Here is a 22,346-nt window from a genome sequence, read left to right on the forward strand (position 1 = left end):
GAGTAAAAATATAATATATACACATATATGCTATATACATCAATTATATGTAAATGATATGCGAGAGAGAAAAAAAAAACGAAGACTAATTAGTGCATTTGAATACAGACATACACCAAAGGCGAAATTAAGCTGTTTTAACAGTTGGTTTATGCAGTCCATTTTGAACACACACTCACACAGACACACACACATGCACATGCATACATTAATCTGACTAGTCAGGTTGGACAATAATCAAATATGTAAAGTGTCCTTTGATAAGAAGAGAAAATATATATAATATACATAATAAAAAATTCAGGCTATCTCTGTGTGTACATTTGGCCATCTAGTCAATATGTTGAATCGATAAATGGGTTTTAAATAGTAAAAAATACACAATCTAATAAATTCTTCCATATTTTGGGTTCAAGTCACAATAATAATTACAAGCATAAAAAACTGCTTCAAGTATGAGTTCTAACATGTCCTATGAAACCATTTTTTTAGACCAATTAAATTTCATAGTAAGCAGGAAGACCTACAAAATAAAATCAAGCTATCTGCAAAATTTCCTGCTGGTTATGAAAAATACTCTCTAAAAGACTTCCCAGCAAGCATTTTTTTTTGTTTTTAAAAGATGTCTAATAGACGTCTAAACATAGTCATCTTGGCTAAAACAAGCCTAAATTTGGGCTGTCAGTGAAAATCTAATAGACATCTAAAAATAAGCCAAAACTAGACTAGTGATCAAATAAACAGAAATGAATGACTACACATAAAAAGTCTGTCTAATCTGTCTATTTGACTGTTTTGGGCTATTCTTAGATGTCTATTAGATTTTCACTGACAGTCCAAGTTTAGCCTTGTTTTAGCCAAGCTGTCTGCGTTTAGATGTCTATTAGACATTTATTAAACACAAAATTGTTTGCTGGGTTATAACACATCCACAACCAGCAATAATCATTAAAAACTCAGTAAACATAGAAAACTGCACAATAAAAGAATTTTCTCACACCCCAACATGACACAATACAATGTATATAAGTGTTACCGTAAATACATAATTCAATAATCAAACACAACACTGTTTCCCCATCAGATTTACACAAAACATATGCATGTATTAAAAACCCTTTTACATAACATGCATTCAGTATATGCATTCAGTTACGTACTCAACACATTTTCATGTGCTTGTGTTTAAACAAAAACAAGCCTTATGTATTCTAAAATCAAGGGAGAGATAGAGGCTAAATGAGAGCGCTCTTCAGCTCGTTAATCCGCCTTTAAGCTATGTTGCCATGGACACCTCACTGTTTTCTTTCAGGTCCTAGTTTTCTGGCATGTGCGTACTGTATATAGACCCATAACAGCAACCCACCTGCATACTGATTACATTGATTATAAATATGACAATTATTTCCCAACACTTCCCAAAAAATCCATCATATACATATATTCAAAATTAAGGGGGTAAACTACAGCATGATGCTTGCACGGTCTTCCGTTTTCCATAATACAAATGTACAGACTAGGGCTGAACAATATATCGTTTTGACCATCGATATCGAAATGTGTGTGTATATTAGTCACATCGCAGGATTAGATTATATATTAAAGATTAAAAGATATAAGATATTTTTAGATATAAGATATTTTTTTAATTATTCATAGAATGACGACCATGTTATTTTACATTTGATTGTTGAATTTCTGGTTAGACTCGCCAGAAAAAAATAAAGCACTGTTTATTTGTTCATTTACTTTTGCTTGTAATTTATTATCATTGATGCAGATGCGCTGCATAGCATAAGACTTGATGATCCCAGTTGATTGGAATTAATGAAATCTTTCTGTAACCCACCAGTCCTACTGCAACCAACCTGGTCTGAGCTGGGACCGAACCAGCGATTCTTTGCATGGGAGCCAGTTCTAACATCTCTCACTAGAGCACATTTTGAGGTCAGAGGAGTGAGATTTACCTGCATAGCACTTCACTAGCTGGCCTCCGTTACACTCACCCCCTAAACCTCAGTCCCATCCCGGATGAGCCCCCACGTGTGACCCACCGGTCCTACTGCAACCAACCTGGTTTGAGCTGAGACTGAACCGGCGATTCTTTGCACAGGAGTCGGTTGCTCTAACAAGGAGGCTAAAGACCATGGCCTCTAGCATCTGTCGCTAGAGCACCTTTTGAGGTGAGAAGAGTGTGATACTTTGCTAGCTGGTCTTCGTTTTATATATATATATATATATATATATATATATATATATATATATATATATATATATATATATATATATATATATATATATAAATATATATTTATTGACCAATTTATCGACCAAATAAAGGAGAATGTTTGCATACATGTAATTTTTGTTCTTGATTCAGTTTGGAACTACATATCACATAAATAAATCATTCAGTATTTCAAATGGCAAAACTTGCGTGAATAGATATTCAAGTTGGTAAATTGGTAGTTTTCATTCTAAAATAATTAGCAAATAACAAATATTTAGGTTCTTGCATCTTATCCTAAACACATTGACCATTAAAGTCAAATTTTACTCTTCTTATTTTGATATGTATACAATACACTGTTTGCGATTTTTGCGATTTTACTCTGGTCACACTTTATTTTAGAGGGGTCTGGATGCAGACCTGGTGCAGTGCAATCTGAGCTGCATCCAATGCATTTTAATGGGCTCACCTAACCCCACCCCTAACCCTACCCCTCACAGTGATGTAATTCGCTTCATTGAGTGCACTGTGTCTGACATTGCATCGCTGAATAATGCAATCTCAGCTTGCATCATAAGGCTGCATCCAGATACTATTTCTTTATTTTGATGGTCCGTTTGTTGAATTTCAGTTACATTGCATCTACATGCCAACTAATTCTCATTCGATTATAAGTAGACTGTTAGGTTGGGGTTAGGGTTGGGGTTAGGGTTAGTGTAAGTTGCCATGTACTTGCAAAGTTTCTTATAGTCAGCTAAATGCTGTTGAAGGAGCAGTATCAGGAGATATTAAGCAGACAGTCTACTAATACTCAAATGGACCATCAAAATAAAGTGTTCCCTGAACTGTTTAACCGTAGGGCAGTTATGCAGTATGTTGCTGTATTTTAAAGTTGCATTGTGAAAATTACTGTATATTTTACAGTAAGGATATACATACAATTTTCCATAAAAACATTTACAGCAAATTAAATGGTGCTGTAAATGTAAATACAGTATTTTTGCTGTAATTGATTTACAGTAAGTTACTGGCGAACTGCTTCAAGTGCTTGTAGATTTTACAGGAAATTGTTAACAGTGTAGTGCTTGTTATGACAGTGTATCTGTGCACTTAATTATTTTGTAAAAATTAATTTGCCTTATAATCTTTTATCAAATAACAAAACCTTCGCTCCCCCTTAAAACAACTTTTTTTCACTTCTGGTCACATGGAATGCCTTTAGGATGGGGCTATCTGGGCATCTCCTTTCTGCTCTGCCTTCATCCATTCGTCCATATTCTTTTTTTAGCAACACCTATCTTCCAACAATCCAATTTGTTCCCAAAGGATTAAATCCTGCACCGTCCTACATTTTTTCATATTTCAGGACCATTTTAACCCGATGTACGTCACAACAGAGGAAAAAAGAACAATCTTAACTTTCATTCATGATGACTTTAAACACTGAAGTGTTGTGTTGAATTTATGTTTGCTATCCATAAGCAGATTCACTGTCTTAGATCTGATTGGCCATCTCAATCCTTTTGACATCGGAGACCAACAGACAAACTTTTACTAATATTGAATATTTGGAGGACGGGCTTTGGCTGTTTATAATTATTGGGACTCGTGTCTTTTATAGTGGTTACAGACTTTGTTTAGAAAAACCACAACAATTCTGGCATAAATATAAGCCTTTAAAACTCAATGTGGCCCCCATCCTGCATAGAGTGAAACAAAGTGGTCAAATAAACCAAAGGAAAAATATATGTTTGCAGAAATATAAAAACACTCCACACCTCCTTTTAATGGAACAACTGTAATCAACTGTTGTTATGGAGTTTTTTTTCTTTCATCAGTGTCTGGAATTATCAAAAACAAAAGCACGGAATGGAGTTCAACCAGTCTGTTGACATCCTAAGTGCTTATTGATATGCTGTTTGCAATTCATAGACACTTAAGCTAATAAAGTCCTTAGTAAAAGGCTCATGGCCTATGTGTCTTCCTGTTCAGCTTTCCCATTTGGATTCATCATTTCCTACTATTTTTGATCCTTAATGACAAGGGTCGAATGGATACTTGGTGACTCCACCATGAAGTTCCACCATAGACTCACTCCAGGTGATGACGTCTCCAGTGAGGTGGCTGGAGCAGGATGCTTGGTTGTAGATCTCGGTAGATGTGAGAACGCGTGACCACAGCTGCAGATCTGACATCTCACCCACAAAAGACTGTGTTGCGTCAAAACGTCCGCCCAGAGTGTCCTGAATACAAGAAGATCAATGATTAAAATATCCATGAAGACTTATTCCAAACTGATGCTAATCTGACCATGTCTGAAGGCTGAACACTGAAGTCTAGGCTAACAATTAACATACACTACCTGACAAAAGTCTTGTCGCCTATCCAATTTTTAGGAACAGCAAATAATAACTCAACTTCTAGTTGATCATTTGTTGTCAGAAGTGGTTCATATGAAAGGCAAATGCCTCTAGATTACGCTTATTTTACCAAAATAAAATATGATCATGATCTTGATTTTTTATTATTTAATTAGGACAGTAAGGTCTGACTTTGCTTAGACAAAAGTCTTGTCACTTAACAGAAATAATGTACAGTATAGAATATAAAGTCATGGTGCAGAGGAAAAAGAGTTAATATTGTGAATGACTCCCATGAGCTTGGAGGACTGCATCCATACATCTCTGCAATGACTCATTGTCATCTGGAATGGCAAAGAAAGCGTTCTTGCAGGACTCCCAGAGTTCATCAAGATACTTTGGATTCATCTTTTATGCCTCCTTTATCTTACCCCAGACATGCTCAACAATGTTTATAGCTAGTGACTAGGTTGGCCAATCCTGGAACACCTGGTCCTTCTTTGCTTTCAGGGGCATTGATGTTGAGAAGTATGAGAAGGAGCGCTATCCTGCTGAAGAATTTGCCCTCTCCTGTGGTTTGTAATGTAATGGGCAGCACAAATGTCTTGATACCTCAGGCTGTTGATGTTGCCATCCACTCTGCAGATCTCTCGCACACCCCCATACTAAATGTAACTCCAAACCATGATTTTTCCTTCAACAAGCTTGACTGATTTCAGTGAAAATTTTGGCTCCATGCGGGTTCCGGTAGGTTTTCTGCAGTATTTGTGATGATTGGGATGCAGTTTAACAGATGATTCATTGGAAAAACCTTCTGCCACTTTTCCAAATGATCCACTAGAAGACAAGTTATTCGACGACAAGACTTTTGTCAGGTAGTGAAGAACTAGTTCACCCTAAAAATTACAATTCTGTTATTAATTACTCAGCCCCGTGTTTTTTTTTATAACAAGTGAGAATTTTTATATGAAATTGGAGAGCTTCTTCATCCTTTACAGACAGCAATGATTCCGGCTCATTCAAAGTCCATAAAAATACAAAAAAATCCCCAAAATAGACCTTCAGTGGTGCAAGCAGAATATTATATAGCTACAAGAATACTTTTATGTGTGCATAAAACTAATATCATGACTTTATTTAATAGTTTCAGGATAGTTTAGTGTCAGGATAGAGGGTGTTTTAACTATGGTTTTTAGTACAGTCTGGACCATTGCTGTCTATGGAGGAAGAGGGAGCTCTCGGATTTGATCTAAATCTGTTCATTTGTGTTTTAAAGTAAAATTAAAAAGTCTCCGGGGGTTAGAAAAACATGAGGGTGAGTAATTATTGACAGAATTATCTATTTAATGGTAGTGCAAACTCTAAAACAATTAAATAATATTTTTTTTATTTGTTTGGTACATTGACACATTTAAAAAATGGCACATTTTTGGAATAAATTTGTCATTGAATCAATCTTTCAAGAGATTTGTTCGAAAATGCTGATACATGAAGTCTCTGAATCATTCATTTAAACTCATTATTTTAAATCCATCATTTGGATTTACTTAGTCCATTTTTGACTGCCGAAATTAACATTTAGTCAAAATATCAAGTAAATGACATTAAATTATTAGCAGTTGTTCATTTAGAATCATAATCATCCTCTTAAACCAAAAAATCATTTATTTATTTATTTTTCTTCAGCTCAGTCCCTGATTTATCAGGGGTCGCCATAGCAGAATGAACCGCCAACTACTCTGGCATATGTTTTACGCAGCGGATGCCTTTCCAGCCTCAGCTCAGCACTGGGAAATAATTGGGAAAAAAGTGAATTTTTTTTATGCTGAGCAGAACTGTATATATAGTATATAGGAGAAATGGTCGTGCCCAACTAAGCCTGGTTTCTCTCGAGTTTTTTTCCTTCACTTTGGTCAATTGGTGAAGTTTGTTTATTGCCACTGTCGCGACTTCAGTACTTGGACTTTCAGCAGTGAAATCTAAACTACAACGAACTGAACTAAACTGAACTTCAACTCTAAAAACTGGACTGACACAATTCAATTTACTAGAACTTCAATGTTAATCTGCTTTGACACAATCTACATTGTAAAAGCGCTATAGAAATAAAGATGAACTGAATATATGCTTATGCAGTAAGCTTAAAGTTTGATTCAGTAAGACCATACCTGCTCCTGGCCGAGGATGAAGACTCCTCCTGGTTTAATGGGATGCCAGGGTGACAGATTCTCTCCAGTGCCCCTTTTCACACCATCTTGATAAGCCTCCCACATGCCATCACGTGTGGACCATGTTACACAGAGATGGTGCCACTTCCCATCGGTCAGAGAAAGAGGAAGAGTGACTGCCTGCAAGAGAGCAAAAACAATAAATTTTTTTACTTTACAGTAACTGTTTGGTAATCATAGTCATGTATTTAATTCTGTCATACACACTTTGCTTCAAAATATCTGTTTTGCATATATTTTAAAAGTTAATTAGCATCCAAGCACCAAGGGTTAGTTTACTTCCACTATGGCAGCCCATGGAAACACTTGCAGGTAAGTTATGAAATTTGCCACACAAATAGAGGACAGTCTGAACATTAGCCACTGCAAATATGGAGTGTCTAACTCTCTAGCGCCGCCACTTGTCCAAATTTGTATTTATGTTTATGGCAGTAACCTCTAAACTGGACGGGCTATAAATCAAGATCGTTTGCTTTCTATGATGTAAAAAAACCTTTTTGTCAGATCCATCCATTCTCAACGAACATGAAAACATATTTAAAAAAGGGCTTGCTATATATCTGCAATGGTTTGTCATATTCAGACCAATGATGACAAAAACGACATCCAATTTTCGCTCGTTTGCCATTTTGAATTGTCATTCATTGGTAATTTCTGTACCAATTGTTTCTTTTTGTGTAAATGCACCTTTATTTACAATAAAGAATAAAAATTACTTTAACATAAATCAAAACATCTATTTTTTGCTAAACATTTCACAACACTTTTCACAAAAATGTGAAATACATTCTCCCATGTACAATATAAAGCATTTTTTTTCCCTCCAATTTTCACACAATAACTTTGTAATCACTTAAAAGTTCATTTAATTTACTTAATATTGAAATAGAAATAGAATTATGCAAAAGTATTGTAACAAGATTTGCACACTGTTTGATGAGTTTTACAATACTAAAATGTCTGCATGAACACTTTGCATATGCAGGACTTTTGCCAGCTCATGTGCGTAGTGGAAAGCAAACGGCAAAAGGTGTGGATATCAAAAATGATAACGTATTTATCAGAAAATGCTTACCAAATGTTTGCTAAAAATGCCTTTAATGTTTAGTTTACAATACCTATAGTTTTGTTTTACTAGTTGTTTTGTATTGTAGAACTTAATAATTAATGTTTAAGAAATGTTTTTTAAAATGATGATTCTTGTTTTAATATGGAAATTATCCATAAAATCACGTAATAAAGAAGGAGCTGTCCAACACTTTTGTACCTTTTTATAAGAACAATTGTGTATACAATACAAAACAATACTGTACCATAAAAGGTACAGAACCGTATCATAAGAGGTCTTTTCTGTACCATATAAGGTACAACTTTTACAATGGTACAAAACTGTTCCTTAAGGAACATTATTTGTATCACCATGTATCTATTTTCTGAGTGTAGTATTTGTTGATAGAATCTTTAGACTTCAGTATGTCAGCATGTAAACAGCCTGTAAACAGTCCATCAGAGAGGAGGTCTGTCTTATTTCAGTTAAAAAAAAACAGTAGAATGTATTCACACGTCAACCACAGATAAGCCATTAACTAATTAGACAAGATGATGCAATTGGCTGGGAAGCCAAGAGGAAGAGACAGCTTTGCAGACTGTTGCAAGGACAGGACAAGGGCATCAGCAGGGTAAGTACGTCTGTTGACCCTATTTTCTAACAACAAGACCCAACATTTCACTATTAATTAAGAAAATCACAGTTATTTCGTTTGGTGTTGTGACATGCTTCATTGTATCCTTTTAAATCCACTTCTAAGCTACTGTATACTGTACAACCCCGGTACACTGAATCTAGGGCATGGATCTTTCATTATGTAATCACTGATTCTTTACCTTGTCGTTTACCAGCAGCTCCATGGGATTGTTGCCCCACTCAATGAGGACGAGCTCGTTGGCTTGTCCCGGGACAGAGTAGGAGAAGGGGGTTCCGAGGCCAGGACCTGAGCCTCCTTTCAACCAAAGACAGACAGTGAGGGCAAAGATCTCGCTCAGAAGGGTGCGCTTGATTCGCCCGTACATGTAGTTGGTGCGCATCGGGAAGCCAATCTGAAAAGCGTCAGGATTCTTGGGCTTCTTGTTTGATCCTGTTAGATGTGGAAAATGAGGAAGGGTGAAACCGGATATTATTTCTCTTCTGCATTTCACAATAAGCTCTTTTGAAAAATAAAAAAAAGACTCAGATCTCCTGTAAGAAGACTGTTTAACTCAATTTTGCAGTACTTGGACTTAAAGGAAAGGAAAATAATTATTTGCTCTCTATTTACCCACCCTCAAGTCATTCCAAACCTTTATGGATTTCTTTTTTCTGTTGAACACAAAAGATTACATTTTGAAGAAAGCTGGAAATCAATTTACATTCGTAGGAGGAAAAAAATGTATTAAAGTCAATGGTTACCGTTTTCAGGCATTTTTCTAAATATCTTCGGTAACACTTTATAATAACTACACACTATAAATAATTTACTAAGCATTAGCATCTAGTGAATTCATTATTTGTTAAGCATTAAGTCTACATTAATAAACGTTAGTAAGCAGTTTATAACTGCAGCTACAAATGCTGTATTCTTGACTTATAAGCACCTATATAATGTGCTTAATAATTGTATTTTCATACTTAGTTAATGATTTATTTTTCATTACTAAATTAAGTATTGCATTATTTACAAACCAGTTGTATTTAAGAGTAGTTGAGGGTTTTTAGGATAATTCAGAATGAGTTAGTAAATGATTAATAAACTATTGAAATCAACATTTACATATCTTATTATTCAGGCATATACTAATAGTTAACTAATATGTTAATAAATGCTTTATTAACTCAACTTCATGCAATTTTGTGACCTAATCTAAAGTGAGGACTATTTATGCTTTATAAATCCCTTATAATTGGCAATTAAAGGCTCTATGAAATGAACAATAATCTTTGCAATCTTATCTAAAAAGTAAAATTACTGTAAAGTTTAAACATTGTCAAATAACAGGAGTGTCAAAATACGACATAAAACTGGATAAAACAACAACAATATAATCATTTAATAATATAATAATATGCAATGTTTGAACTGTACAGTAATTTTATTTTAGATAAGGTTGAAAAGATTTAGTTTTAATTTGAAATACAGTTTTATTTGTGTATCTTTAAATGAAAAGGAATGAATAATATCATTTTTCCTGTTTAGAATTTAATTGAGCCTTTATTTGTCATTTATAAGGGACTAATAAAGCATAAATAGTCCTCACTTTAGATTAGGTCACAAAACTAGATGAAGTTGAGTTAATCAAGCATTTATTAACATATTAGTTAACTATTATTATGTGCCTGAATAATAAGACATATAAATGTTGATTTCAATAGTTTAGTAATCATTTACTAACTCATTTTGAATGATCCTAAAAACCCTCAACTACTTTTAAATATAAATGATTTGTAAATAATGCAATACTTAATTTAGTGATAAAAATAAATCATTAACAAAGTATGAAAATACAATTATTAAGCACATTATAAATATGTTTGTAAGTCAAGAATACAGCATTTGTAGCTGCAGTTATAAACTGCTTACTAACGCTTATTAATGTAGAGTTAATGCTTAACAGATAATGAATTAACTATTTGCTAATGCTTAATAAATGATTTATAGTGTGTAGTTATTATTAAGTGTTACCATATCTTCTTTTGTGTTCAACAGATGAAAGTCAAACGGTTTTGTGACAAGTTCATTGTGATTAAATGATTTGAAGAGAAAATATCAGCTAATTAAAAGTTGCCTGTAGCTTCTATGGATGTTTTTCATTTATTCACACTTCTGAATAACATTACGGGACCTTGATCTCTGCTTTGATGACTTTTGATGTTAAAAAGTTTAACAAGGTGATTATTTATTGACTTTTGTCCTTAGTTATTTAAAACAACTCTTCTCTGTGTTGGCCATGCAAGTATTAAAGTATGGTGATTCAATAAAATTCACATTTCACTGTTTACTGTTAAAACTGAGTTAAATTTTGAGCTCCAAGGTCAAGATCAAGGTCACATGCAGTAATACATTTCGAAAGTAAATAAATGGAAAACACCAATAGGAGAGATTTTTTACTGTATTGTTCTATAGAGTAATTCTACCCTAAAATGTTTTTTCTTTAACATAAAATCATCTTACTACTTTCCTACAGTTACTGTTTTTTAAAATATTCAGCAGATCTCTGGGTCTGGCTGGAGCAATTTTACTGTAATTTAGCATAGATCATTGAATCAAACTACTATTAGCATATATATTAGCATCTCAGTCAAAAAAAAAAAAATCTAAAATAATAGTTTTCCTATTTATTATTTATAATTTTCTTTCCTTGAATTTTTTGTACTTTCATCATGTACTAATACAGACAGAAAATAAAAAGTTGATATTTTAGGGCAATATGGTTAAGAACTAAACTCTTATTCTGGCATAATAACCAGAGTTAGTTACGTAGCTGGGGACTATTTTCAGGGGTTGCGTAATATCATTTCGTCTGCTCCAGCAAAGGTACGGCAGCAAATTTCCTGGATTACTGAATAGTTGAGCTTTAAATGTTACTTTTTTAAATTTTTGAGCAAGATTATAATGGTCTAATCTGATTTAATGTTTTATGCTAAGCTAAGCTAAAAGTGCTCCCATTAGCTATAGTTTATGACTGCAGACTTGCACATGCACTCTTAGACACATGCAAATCAATAGAGAGGGGTAGGGTTAGGAGTGGGGTTAGGTGTGCTCATTAAAAGCATGCATGTCAGAATGTGCATGTCTCAGCATGCATGTAAACTCTGCATGCACCAGACGCTTCTCCCCGCTAGACCCAGAGTACAGCTGAATAAATTCAAAAATTTGACAAAAAAAACGGTAAAAGTTGTTATTATTATTCTCTTTTTATCCTAAAAGTTACACTATTTAGATAATTAATTGATTATGTGTAAGAATTATTTGTTTATATTTGTTTAGAATTATTTGTTATAATTGTGATAGTTCATTCATTTATTTTCCTTTAGCTTAGTCCCTTATTTATCAGAGGCCGCCAGAGTTGAATGAACCACCAACTATTCTGGCATATGTTTTACGCAGCGGATGCCCTTCCAGCCGCAACCCAGTACAGGGAAACACCCATACACTCTCTCATCCACACACACTCATACACTACAGTCTTTTTAGGTTTAGGCAATTCACTTATACTGCATGTCTTTGGACTGTGGGGGAAACCGGAGCACCCAAAGAAAACCCACACCAAGATGGAGAGAACCACAGAAATGCCAACTGGCCCAGTCTGAACTCGAACCAGTGACCTTCTTTCTGTGAGGCAACAGTGCTAACCACTGAGCCACCATGCTGCCTTATGTTTAACTCAATGAAAGTTGTAAGATGAGCTGGAACACCTCTGAAATTTGATCCGGCACCTCATTTTCACTTCACTTTCTTCCCCATTCCCCGCTTTTCACTTTTGTCCGCGACAACCACCCCCTGACCATACCCAACATCCTAACCCCCCGGTCTTCACTTTCGTTCGCGACAAACACCCCCACCACCACCGATATTTACTTTCACCTCTCCCTCCTCTGGTATTAACATGCTGGATCTGTTATCATGAGAACTCACAATTTACAAATTATGAACTGCCTACAAATTATGAACTTCCCAAAAAAGTTCTTAAAGTTGAGAGTTAGGTTTCTTTAAGGATAATTATTCTCTTTTTTTCCTAAAAATGTACACTATTTTAATAATTTATTATTTGTTATAATTATTTGTTCATAATTGTTTATTATAACTGTGATTATTATTTCATAATTTATTTATTAATTGCAATAAATAATTAGTAAAAAATACTTATTTAATAACAAAAGTGTTGCCCATTTCTATGATTTCAAATTAAATACTGTAGCAAACACACTTTATTTAATTTATTAAACAGATTAAATAAAAAATTAGCACTTAGGGTGCTTTCACATCTGTGGTTCGGTTCACTTGGTCCGGAGCAAGGGCAACAAATGATACATTGTTGCATTTTTCTGTCGTTTTTGGGTCCTTTTACACCACACTAGCTATGTTTCCATCCAAAAATGGCAATTAAATTTATGCACAAATCTGGATTATCGCATAAAAGATGTGCAAATAAAGCAGTTTTTCCATCCAAGGAGTCACATCGAACAAAATCGTCACTTTCTGATTAACTGGCACCAAAAATCAAAGGTAAAAACGGAATTTGCTGCGATAAGAGATGCTGTGTGAATCTTTTCTTCATTTAATAAATGACTTGTCCCTCAGAAGACAATCCTGACACGCAGTGAACGTGCTTTGGTGTTTGAGACACTCTTGATTCTGGAGGTAATTAATAATATAATAGCACTAATGCTGAAATGGTTATGGCATTTTAGAATGACCAAAACAACATTTCAGATGTTTTACAGTGTGCTCAGCCTGCTGGTTTGTCCATTTACAGACATTTTTATCATCACATGAGCTCTTATAACCAAATCACATGACTTTTTTTAATGCGGATTACTGCAATTTGTTTGGTAAAAGTGTTTCCATTGTAGTTTATGCTCATCTTTTCTTATCGAATAAAATTTTTTATCCTACTCAGTTATTCACATATGTGTTTTTATGCGCATTTTCAAAATTTATGCACATCTTTGCATTTCCATCAACCGTTTTTTATGCGCATATCCAAAATGTGCATAAAAATAGGTGGCTGGAAGCGTTGCTTTTGATTGCTTTGGTCCGAACCAGTTGAAAAGAACCAAAATGCAGTCATGTGACAAAATCCACAACGTTCATTGGCCAGATGTTATTGAACGTACTTCCTAAACTTCCTAAAGCTTTTCGATTGGTCAGAATTAACATGCAGGAAAATGCCAATGGAACTCCTACAAGTAAACAAACTGGCAGACACAAAATGTTGCTTTTTACTATAGAGGTACATCACGTTAGACAAACTATACATTCCGAAAATGAAGCGCGGCTGTGGTGGAAAACAATGTTTCAGTGCATTGCAAATGGCGAAGGCGCATCGCAAGTCACTTCAGGAAAAGGCGTGAATTAATTTAGCTAAACTGCGACTTGGTCATCTTCTGGAAATATTACCAACGATCCATCAAATAATGTTTTCCCCCTCTCCCTCTCTGTTAAAAATGGTTGGTAAAGCTCTGTCAACACAACAAAAGATGGGACGGGGCATCGGAGTACGGTGGCTGGATTAGTCCAAAAAGAGGCAGTAATTTTTAGCGGTTCGTATCATGTTCTCACCACAAAAAAAAAAAAAAAAAAAACACTCCAGGGTTAATTTTAAAGTGTATTAAGACTACCCCTTCAAGGAGGTCTCGGTAAGCTTTTTTGGTCCACCACTTTTTTAGGTCCATATCTCTCAGCAGATATTTCAGCACCAAGAGGAAAAACTAACTCTAGTGCAATTCAACTGATAATTCAACTGAACTAAATAAAGCAGGTGGAAAACACTCTTTCACTAATCCTACTACTCTATCACGTTCATCTCTAGAGTTTATTCAGCTCTGTTTTGTGCTATTCTCAGGACACGTCACCTGCATCAGGAGGTTTGTGGTGAATGTTGCTCAACACTGCGTCTAGCTTATTGATGGCTCCGCGGACAGGAGATCTTGACCCTGGTGGCTTGAAAGAGGTTGGTGGATGATGGACATTATCATCATTTCCATGGTGTCCATCATCATGGTGGCCATTGCCATAATGGTCATCGTCGTGGTGACCATTGCCATGATGGCCATCATCATGATGATCGTCATGGTGGTTGTTGTTAGGGTGGCTGTCTTGATGGTTGTCATGGCCGTTGTGATGATTGTCGTGGTGATCATCATGGTGATCGTCATGGTGGTCATCATGGTGGTCGTCGTGGTGGTCATCATGGTGGTCGCCGTGATGGTCGTAGTGATAACTGTAATGGTGGTTACGATGGCGGTTGGAGTGATGGTCGTCATGATGGTTGTCATGGTTATCGTGATTGTCATCATGGTGGTTACTAGGGTGGTCAGTATGGTGGTAATCATGGTCGTGGTGATCATAGTGACCGTAGTGACTGTCGTAATGATGATGAAGCTGTTCTTCCAGTGTGTTGATTTTGCGTTGCAGGAGGTCTCGCAATGAACTCGAGTAAGAACTGGAGGAATTTCTCGCCTACAAAAATGAAGACAGTAAACAAAGATAAAGTATGGTTTGTTTAGTTAAGCATAAAACAAAATAATGAATAAATAAATAAATAAATAAAATAAAAATAAATAAGTAAAAAAAATGTAAATAAATAAAATAAAATAAATGAATAAATAAAAAAGTTAAATAAATAAAAAATAATAATTAAATAAATAAGTAAATAAAATAAAATAAAAATAAATAAATAAGTAAATAAAATAAATGTTAAATTCCTTTTTGCATTTTTATTAAGAGTTAAAAAAAAAAAAAAAGCTACACACACTATAAAAAAAATGCTGGGTTCCACAAAATTCCTTCATGTTGTCCCAACAAAAGTTGATTAAATTAACTTAATTGTTTTTACAAATTTAAGTGGATTGAACATAAAACAATTAAGTTGTTCACAAAAAAAAACCCCAAAATTGTGTTGATTCAGCTAATTTTTAATTAAGCAGTTTAAATCAAACATCTTTTTTTTGAGTGCGCGGTATTACTTAGGGGTTATAGAATGCGGGAAACGTATTTTTTTAAATCAATGAACTTCCAGTCATGGACTCTAAAATCCAAACAGAGACATTGCGCACTGTCAGAGTCATCATAAAATATTAAAAGTCTGACAGAATATGACCAATATTTGGCAACATAAAGATAGCAAACAAAAACAAAGCACTAAATTATTTCAAAAACAGACCAACCATAATCAGTGCTTAATTTGAGCCGGATCTTGCTGGATCCTGTTCCAGGAAATGTCGTGTTTTGCATTCTAGAATTTATCTTATTGATAACAGCATTAACTTTTGCGTGGGGAATACCTGCATGTGTGTGTGTGTGTGTGAGAGAGAGAGAGACGGTGGGAACCGTGAGCGCGCACACACATAAAGGTAGTTACTTTCGACCAATCAGCTTTCTTACATTTACAATCTTTCTCATTGTTTAGTGATTATTGTTTTGCACGCAGTGAGCAGCGAAAACAAATGTTGGCATAGTGGTCTACCTAAATAATATTTGTATTTTCAAAATGCCATAGGCAGTCAAGCATATATTATTTTTTTAAAACCACGAGTAAATCTGATAATGAGCCCGATATAGAGAAGATGAAACTACACCTCTGGATCAAGATAGCAGGAGACAAAAGTAAAGCGATCTCAAGTCAGCCAGAAAACATGATGGAAGAGGTAACTGTGGGCTCTTCTTGAAGATTGAACTGAGGGAGTCCTTTTCGCTTAGCACATAATAGTAAACTGAATGTCAGTGGTGTTAGTAAACTGTATATTGATGTTTCATATGATTTATGTTTGTAGCTACATGTTTGTTCGTTTTTTTACCCATTGTTAATGCATAACGTTATATTGCACAAAATAATTAAAGACCGTTCAGAAATGTGATCATTTTTTTGTATTAACCACTTAGTAACATCATGTTCCGGGAAAACTGAAATTATGTGGTGGACATCGCTCATGGTAACTTTTATTTCCTGGTTTTGTTTTGGAAATTATTCATTTACAAATTAAGCACTGACCCTAATGTAGGATTATAATAATTAATGCTGAATATTGAATTAATAATCATTTCAAGAGTTCACACTTGATCACTGATTATAAAGCATGTTTGGCATGCTGTCCCAGGAGAGAGCCCTGAGCTCATAAGATCCTCGAGCCCTGCAGGTTTTCAAATTTAAGACTTAAGACCCTTTTAAGACCATTATGAATGAAATTTTGGACCTGATTAGGGTTTTTAATTTAGAGAATTTGCTGTAAAAATGTCTAACAGCTGTTGTGAATTGTATCTCTTTGCAATAAGTAATGTTTCGTAAACAAATTTCGGGAGGAGCACGCTCAGAAGTTTCAGTATCAAATACGTCATTGACATTTATTACATTATCCAATCAGTTCTTGACCAAACCCCTATATATATACCAAAGCTGTCTTACCTGCAGCATCTCACGACTTTAGCATCCCTCCACCACCCCGACACCTCACCTCTTAAGTATTACATTCCTGGGGGGAGCGTTCTGGGGCCGGGCTAGATACTTCGCTCGAATCCCAACTCCTCTCTGTTTCCTGATAAGGGGAATAACGAGTTGGGGTGTCTCCCCGAGCTCAGAGCCCTCTCCCCGGACAGCACGCCAAATACGCCATATTCTTAAACGATTGCAAGTGTGAACTCGTGAAACTTAAATATAAGTTCTGGGATGGATTATTGGTGACTGGGTGTCTGCCTAATTGGCTAAATTGACTTGGACATAGAAAAATTAAGACCTGTTTAAAATGATTTAAGACCTACATCACACTATTTCAGTGAATTTAAGACTTTTTAAGACCCAGTGGACACCCTGATTACACACAAAAAATGCTGGGTTGTTGTGACCAAACACAGGGTCAGATATGAACAACCCCAGCAAGAGTAATTTAAATACAATTGAAAAATTTAACCCAACTTTAACTTTGTCCATATTTGACCCAGTGTTGGATTATGGCAACCCAGAGTATTTTTAGAATGTAGACTTGTGTACAAATAAGTGTTATGATATCACAAGCTCAGCCTCCTTCCTCTGATTAGTCAGAGTAAATCCAGCTTTACTCAGCACCACAGCATTCTGCGCTTAATAGCTCATCAAGGCAGATGGGGCTAATTGGCGATGGCAGTAACTCGCACATTGCAGAGCACCGTCACCTGCGTGCTGTGTGTGCAGACTGCGCACTTCCTCTCCACCACAACAACACTTCTAATAAAGCTTCAAATGCTGTGGAAGTCACTTTGGGGGACAGATGCAATATTTGTTTGCATTCTAAAGTACAGAAGTTAATTACAAATGAAGAGCAATATAATAGCGCAAGTCAGATCAGTCAAATTATGGGTGTTTGCTAGCATGTCAGTGCTTTAACATTATAACATTTTCAACCCAAGTGCATTGCAACAATATGGTTATTTCAATGCAGTTTCTATGCTTTTCTACCATTTCATTGTATGAGTTCACTGAAAGGTAGGATTCTGGTTAATTAAAAAAGCTAATTCCTGCTAAGGTATGTAAATGGGAGACTGTATTCATCAATGATCTGTTGTTGGCATGGGTAGCCAATGAAGTGTACTTTAAAGAACCAGAGCAGAGCTTATGTCATGCTGAGACGTCCTGAATACAAATCAGTCTGTGACATCATGGAGGATAGAAATCTATGCAGTTGTAAACTGGAAATATGAATTTTCAACTGTAGTTTTCAGTTCTCAGTGAGGCATCATTATCAATAATGGGAATTAATAATTCCATGATTTCCATGATTGTTAAAGAACAAACTATATACAAATTGTTGCTTGCTTAAGCATTTAAATTGAATTACATAAACCGTACAAGTAGTTTCTGATTCAAGTTGAATCTCATATTATTCAAAAAAATAAGTTGAAACATGGTTGCCATGACATATTGACATGTCATACACAATACATCAATGCACCTATTCCATTCAAAGGTTTGGTTTAGAAATTATTAGCAACTATTTAGAAAGTATTACAACCCCAAATCAGAAAGTTGGGACAGTATGGAAAACGCAAATAAAAAAGAAAGAAGGTCAAATTTACTTTGACTTGTATTCATTGTAGATAATACAACAGCACATTATTTAAAGTGTTCCTCAGGTTTTTTTTTTTTTTTTTTTTTAACAAGTACGTATTCCAATTTTGGTTCTTGCAACTCATTTTAAAAGAAGTTGCAACAATGAAGCATTTACCTCTTTGTAATGTAGCCATTCCTTTTCACAATACTTAAAAGATATTTAGGGGCTGAAGACACCAAGTAATGAAGTGTTTCAGGTGTCATTTTGTCCCATTCTGCCTGCAAACAAGTCTTAAGGTGCACCACATATTCTCTATTAGAGACAAGTCGGGACTGTGGGCATGCCAGTCAAGCAGCTCCACAGCCGGAACTTTGTAATGTGTGCAGAATGTTGTTTTGCATTGTTTTGTTGAAATATGCATGGGTGTCCCTGGAAAAGAATGCAGCACATTGTGCTCCAAAATGTTGATGTATTTTTCAGCATTAATAGTGCCATCACAGAAGTGCAAGTTACCTTTTGCCAAGGGCACTGACACAGCCCAAAATCATGATAGACCCTGTTTTTGGATTTGTTGTTGGTAACAGTCTGGATGATCCTTTTCTTCTTTGGTCCGGAGCACATGGTGTCCATTTCTCCCAAATAATACCTAAAATACTGATTTATCTGACCACAGTACACGTCTCCACTGTGTGATGGTCCATCCCAGATGCATCAGAGCCCAGAAAAGGTTCTGGACACTGTTAACATAGGGCTTCCCTTTAACATAGTACAGTTTTAACTGGCATTTGTGGCTGTAACTACATATTGTGGAACTTGACAAAGGTTTGTCAAAGTAGTCCTGAGCCCATGTGGTAATATTGCTTATAGATGAATGACGATGAGTGTAGTGCCGTCTAAGGAATCAAAGATGATGGTAGCTCAGCTTTGGCTTGCGCTCTTGTTCTTTACGCATTGAAAATCTTTCAGATTCTTTGAATCTTTTAATTATGTTATGTACTGTTGAGGATAAAAAATATCCAAATGTCTTCCATTCTTATTTAAAGGAACATTGTTTTTAAACATTTCAATCCTTTTCTCATGTATTTATTGGCAAACTGGCAATCCTAGCCCATCTTTGCTCCTAAAGAACTAGACCCTTTCTTGGATGCTGCTTTTGTACCAAATCATAATTACTGTACAATCATCTGTTGACATCACCAGTTTTAAATCACATCATTATTTAACAAATTTACCTAATTACTAGCCCCAAATTTCTCTTTTCCCACCTTTTTTTTTTAAATGTGTTGCAAGAACCAAAATTGGAATACATGTTTATTTTGAAAAACAAACAAAAAACAAAACAATAAAAATTATGAGGAACACATTAAATGTTTGTTGAATTGCCTACAATGAAATACAAGTCAAAGTAATTTTAGAAATTACTACTTTCTTTTTTTTGCATTTTCCATACTGTCACACCTTTTTCTGATTTGCGGTTGCACATTCATTCTGTACATTTATTCATTCATTTTATTCAACTTTTTTCATTTTGCTAGGATGCATTCATTTAAATAAAGAGACTTTAAATAAATGAAAAGAAAAATCTATCTTTATAATTATTTCTATATAAAATAAATAGTATGCTTTTATTTATCAAAGTATCATAATACTGTATATTCACAAAAATGTTGTTGACTTATTTCAACAATTAACTTATTTAACTTACTTTCAACAGTTTTAAGGCCAATTTATACTTCGGCATCAAGTGTACAGTGTGCAGTACAGTTGCATACCCTTTGCCATACCCTGACATGGACCCTGACACACACCTCTCAAAAAATATAACTACATGTTGAGATGTAAGTGGGATGAAGAGTCGTGGGAGCAGAGCGACGCTGGTGGCACGAGTGTTTAACATATTATGGTTAATTATGATTAATAATTAAAGATGTACAACGTTCACTATTCCTTGAACGAGTGTGAGTTTGAACTACTGCTACATCGCATTGCACTATATTTCACTGTAAACTCAACACACTGGCAAAGGCACTCGACAAAGTGGAACATGGAAACCCCTTGGACTACCAAAGTTTCAAAATTGTCATTGCAGGGCAACACAAACTGTAACCAGAAGTAAAAATGCTCACTGTTGAGTCGTTTACAAGCAAGGGATGCACTGTGGTATACAGCTATTACTCAATGCAGTAGTATAAATTGGGCTTTAGACAATTCAAAGTAAAAAAATCTCACTGGCTCCAAGCTTTTGAATGATAGCATGCATATATGTGTCAATCAAGCAAATCTTCCCACCTGCAGATTCTCCAGCCTCTCCTTCAGGGCCTGCAGTGTCTTTCCAGTCTGCTCTGGAGAGAATCCCCCATGTTTGCCTAGATATGGAGATTTGCCTCTTTGATGGTCACTGCGATGCCCGTTTAAAGGGTAGTGTGGGTCAGCATGGTGGCTGTCGTAGTGTTGTGAGGAATGCTGGGAGCCGTGATGTGAAGGGCCATGATGGTTGTCGTCATGATGTCCTCTCCCAAAGCTCTCGCAGAGAGTCAGTTTTGCTGTCAGCTCCCGAATGGTCTCCCGCTGGTCCAAGATGGTCTCCTTCTGTCGCACAAGGCTCTCCCTCAGGTGAAGGATAGTGGCTTTGGCCTCATCGGATATGCCATGTCGGCTACTACTACTGCTGTGACTACTTGGCAGACCACTAACTGGCCCATGATGTCCATTCCCATGGCTATTCCCATGTCCATTGCTGTTTGGCAGACCACTAACTGGCCCATGATGTCCATTCAAATGTCCGTTGCTGTTTGGCAGACCACTAACTGGCCCATGATGTCCATTTCCATGGCCATTGCTGTTTGGCCCATGCGAAGACCCATGGGATGGCCCATGCGAAGATGGCCCATGTAAAGTCCCATGTGAAGCCCCACCTGGTGTGAAACAACTAGGATCTGCATCAGCAGGGATGGGGATGCAAACGAGCTTGGGTTGTGTTCCCCAGTCATATTCCAAACCTGCCACACTACTTACTGCATCCAGCTGCAAGGAAAATAGTAGAAGAAGAAAGATGGAGCGAGAGGGTGGATACAGTCCTCGAACAATCCCTCCCCATTTCATGTGTTCTGAGAAAGGCAGGGACATGATGGCATAATTTGTGTTTTTTATCATGATCGTTTTCTTCTTTACAGAAGTGGGATGCACACCACGAAAATAGGTCATGGGAGAACGATCAACGGATTTAGAAATCCACAACAAGAGTCCAAAAAGTGCATTCTTTTTGTTATGTGAGATTATATCCACTTTCAACGGTTATAAATCCATCAATCACTGACATTCTGGTGTACAAAATCCAGAGCAGGCCTGCTGACTGCTTTTTTTGCCCCAAGTTTTACGAAATCTTTGGCACACCAGACCTCCAGTGTTTGGCAGTTAGGAGTAATCCTTTAATTTCCGGATCTTGTTCATTTCCTCTGGCTCATCCCTGCAGATTAGAAGAGAGATTTCCATCAGAATTTCCCAAACACAAACACTTTTGTTGGTATATTTTCTGTGGTTCTAATAAAAAACCAAGCATGCAGTAGGATCACATATATCTCAGTTCTAATTACTGAGTCGATCCGTCAACAGTGTGGCCTTGTTGAGCCAGACAAGCCCCTGAGGTGAATGATGCTAACAGCTGAAAACCCCCTCTGCTATTGTAATCAGATTACTGTTACTAGAACTTGATGTAAATGATGAGCGATGGCTTTCAAAATAATGGGAGCTGC

The 22,346-nt window shown here is 35.9% G+C and overlaps 1 protein-coding gene across 1 annotated transcript; it reads right to left on the minus strand.

Annotated features, from left to right (window-relative positions):
- Nucleotides 1–4,126: 4,126 nt before the first annotated feature.
- Nucleotides 4,127–21,918, minus strand: si:dkey-14o18.2 (neuronal pentraxin-1). The gene is made up of 5 exons (XM_056480121.1): nucleotides 20,884–21,918; nucleotides 14,428–15,034; nucleotides 8,703–8,953; nucleotides 6,759–6,938; nucleotides 4,127–4,473 (listed from the first exon to the last, which is right to left on the minus strand). The coding sequence occupies exons 1-5, from the start codon at nucleotides 21,796–21,798 to the stop codon at nucleotides 4,264–4,266; spliced, it is 2,163 nt and encodes a 720-aa protein (XP_056336096.1). The 5' UTR covers nucleotides 21,799–21,918; the 3' UTR covers nucleotides 4,127–4,263.
- Nucleotides 21,919–22,346: the final 428 nt, after the last annotated feature.

Source organism: Danio aesculapii, chromosome 19 (genome assembly GCF_903798145.1).
Source record: "Danio aesculapii chromosome 19, fDanAes4.1, whole genome shotgun sequence".
NCBI lineage: Eukaryota > Metazoa > Chordata > Actinopteri > Cypriniformes > Danionidae > Danio > Danio aesculapii.

Coding starts and splice junctions, on each gene's coding strand:
- si:dkey-14o18.2 (XM_056480121.1), bottom strand. CDS start 21,798: ATGACCTATTTTCGTGGTGTGCATCCCACTTCTGTAAAGAAGAAAACG. Junction 8,954..14,427: donor CCACAAACCTCCTGATGCAG/GTGACGTGTCCT, acceptor CACATCTAACAG/GATCAAACAAGAAGCCCAAG. Junction 4,474..6,758: donor TCATCCTCGGCCAGGAGCAG/GTATGGTCTTAC, acceptor TCTTGTATTCAG/GACACTCTGGGCGGACGTTT.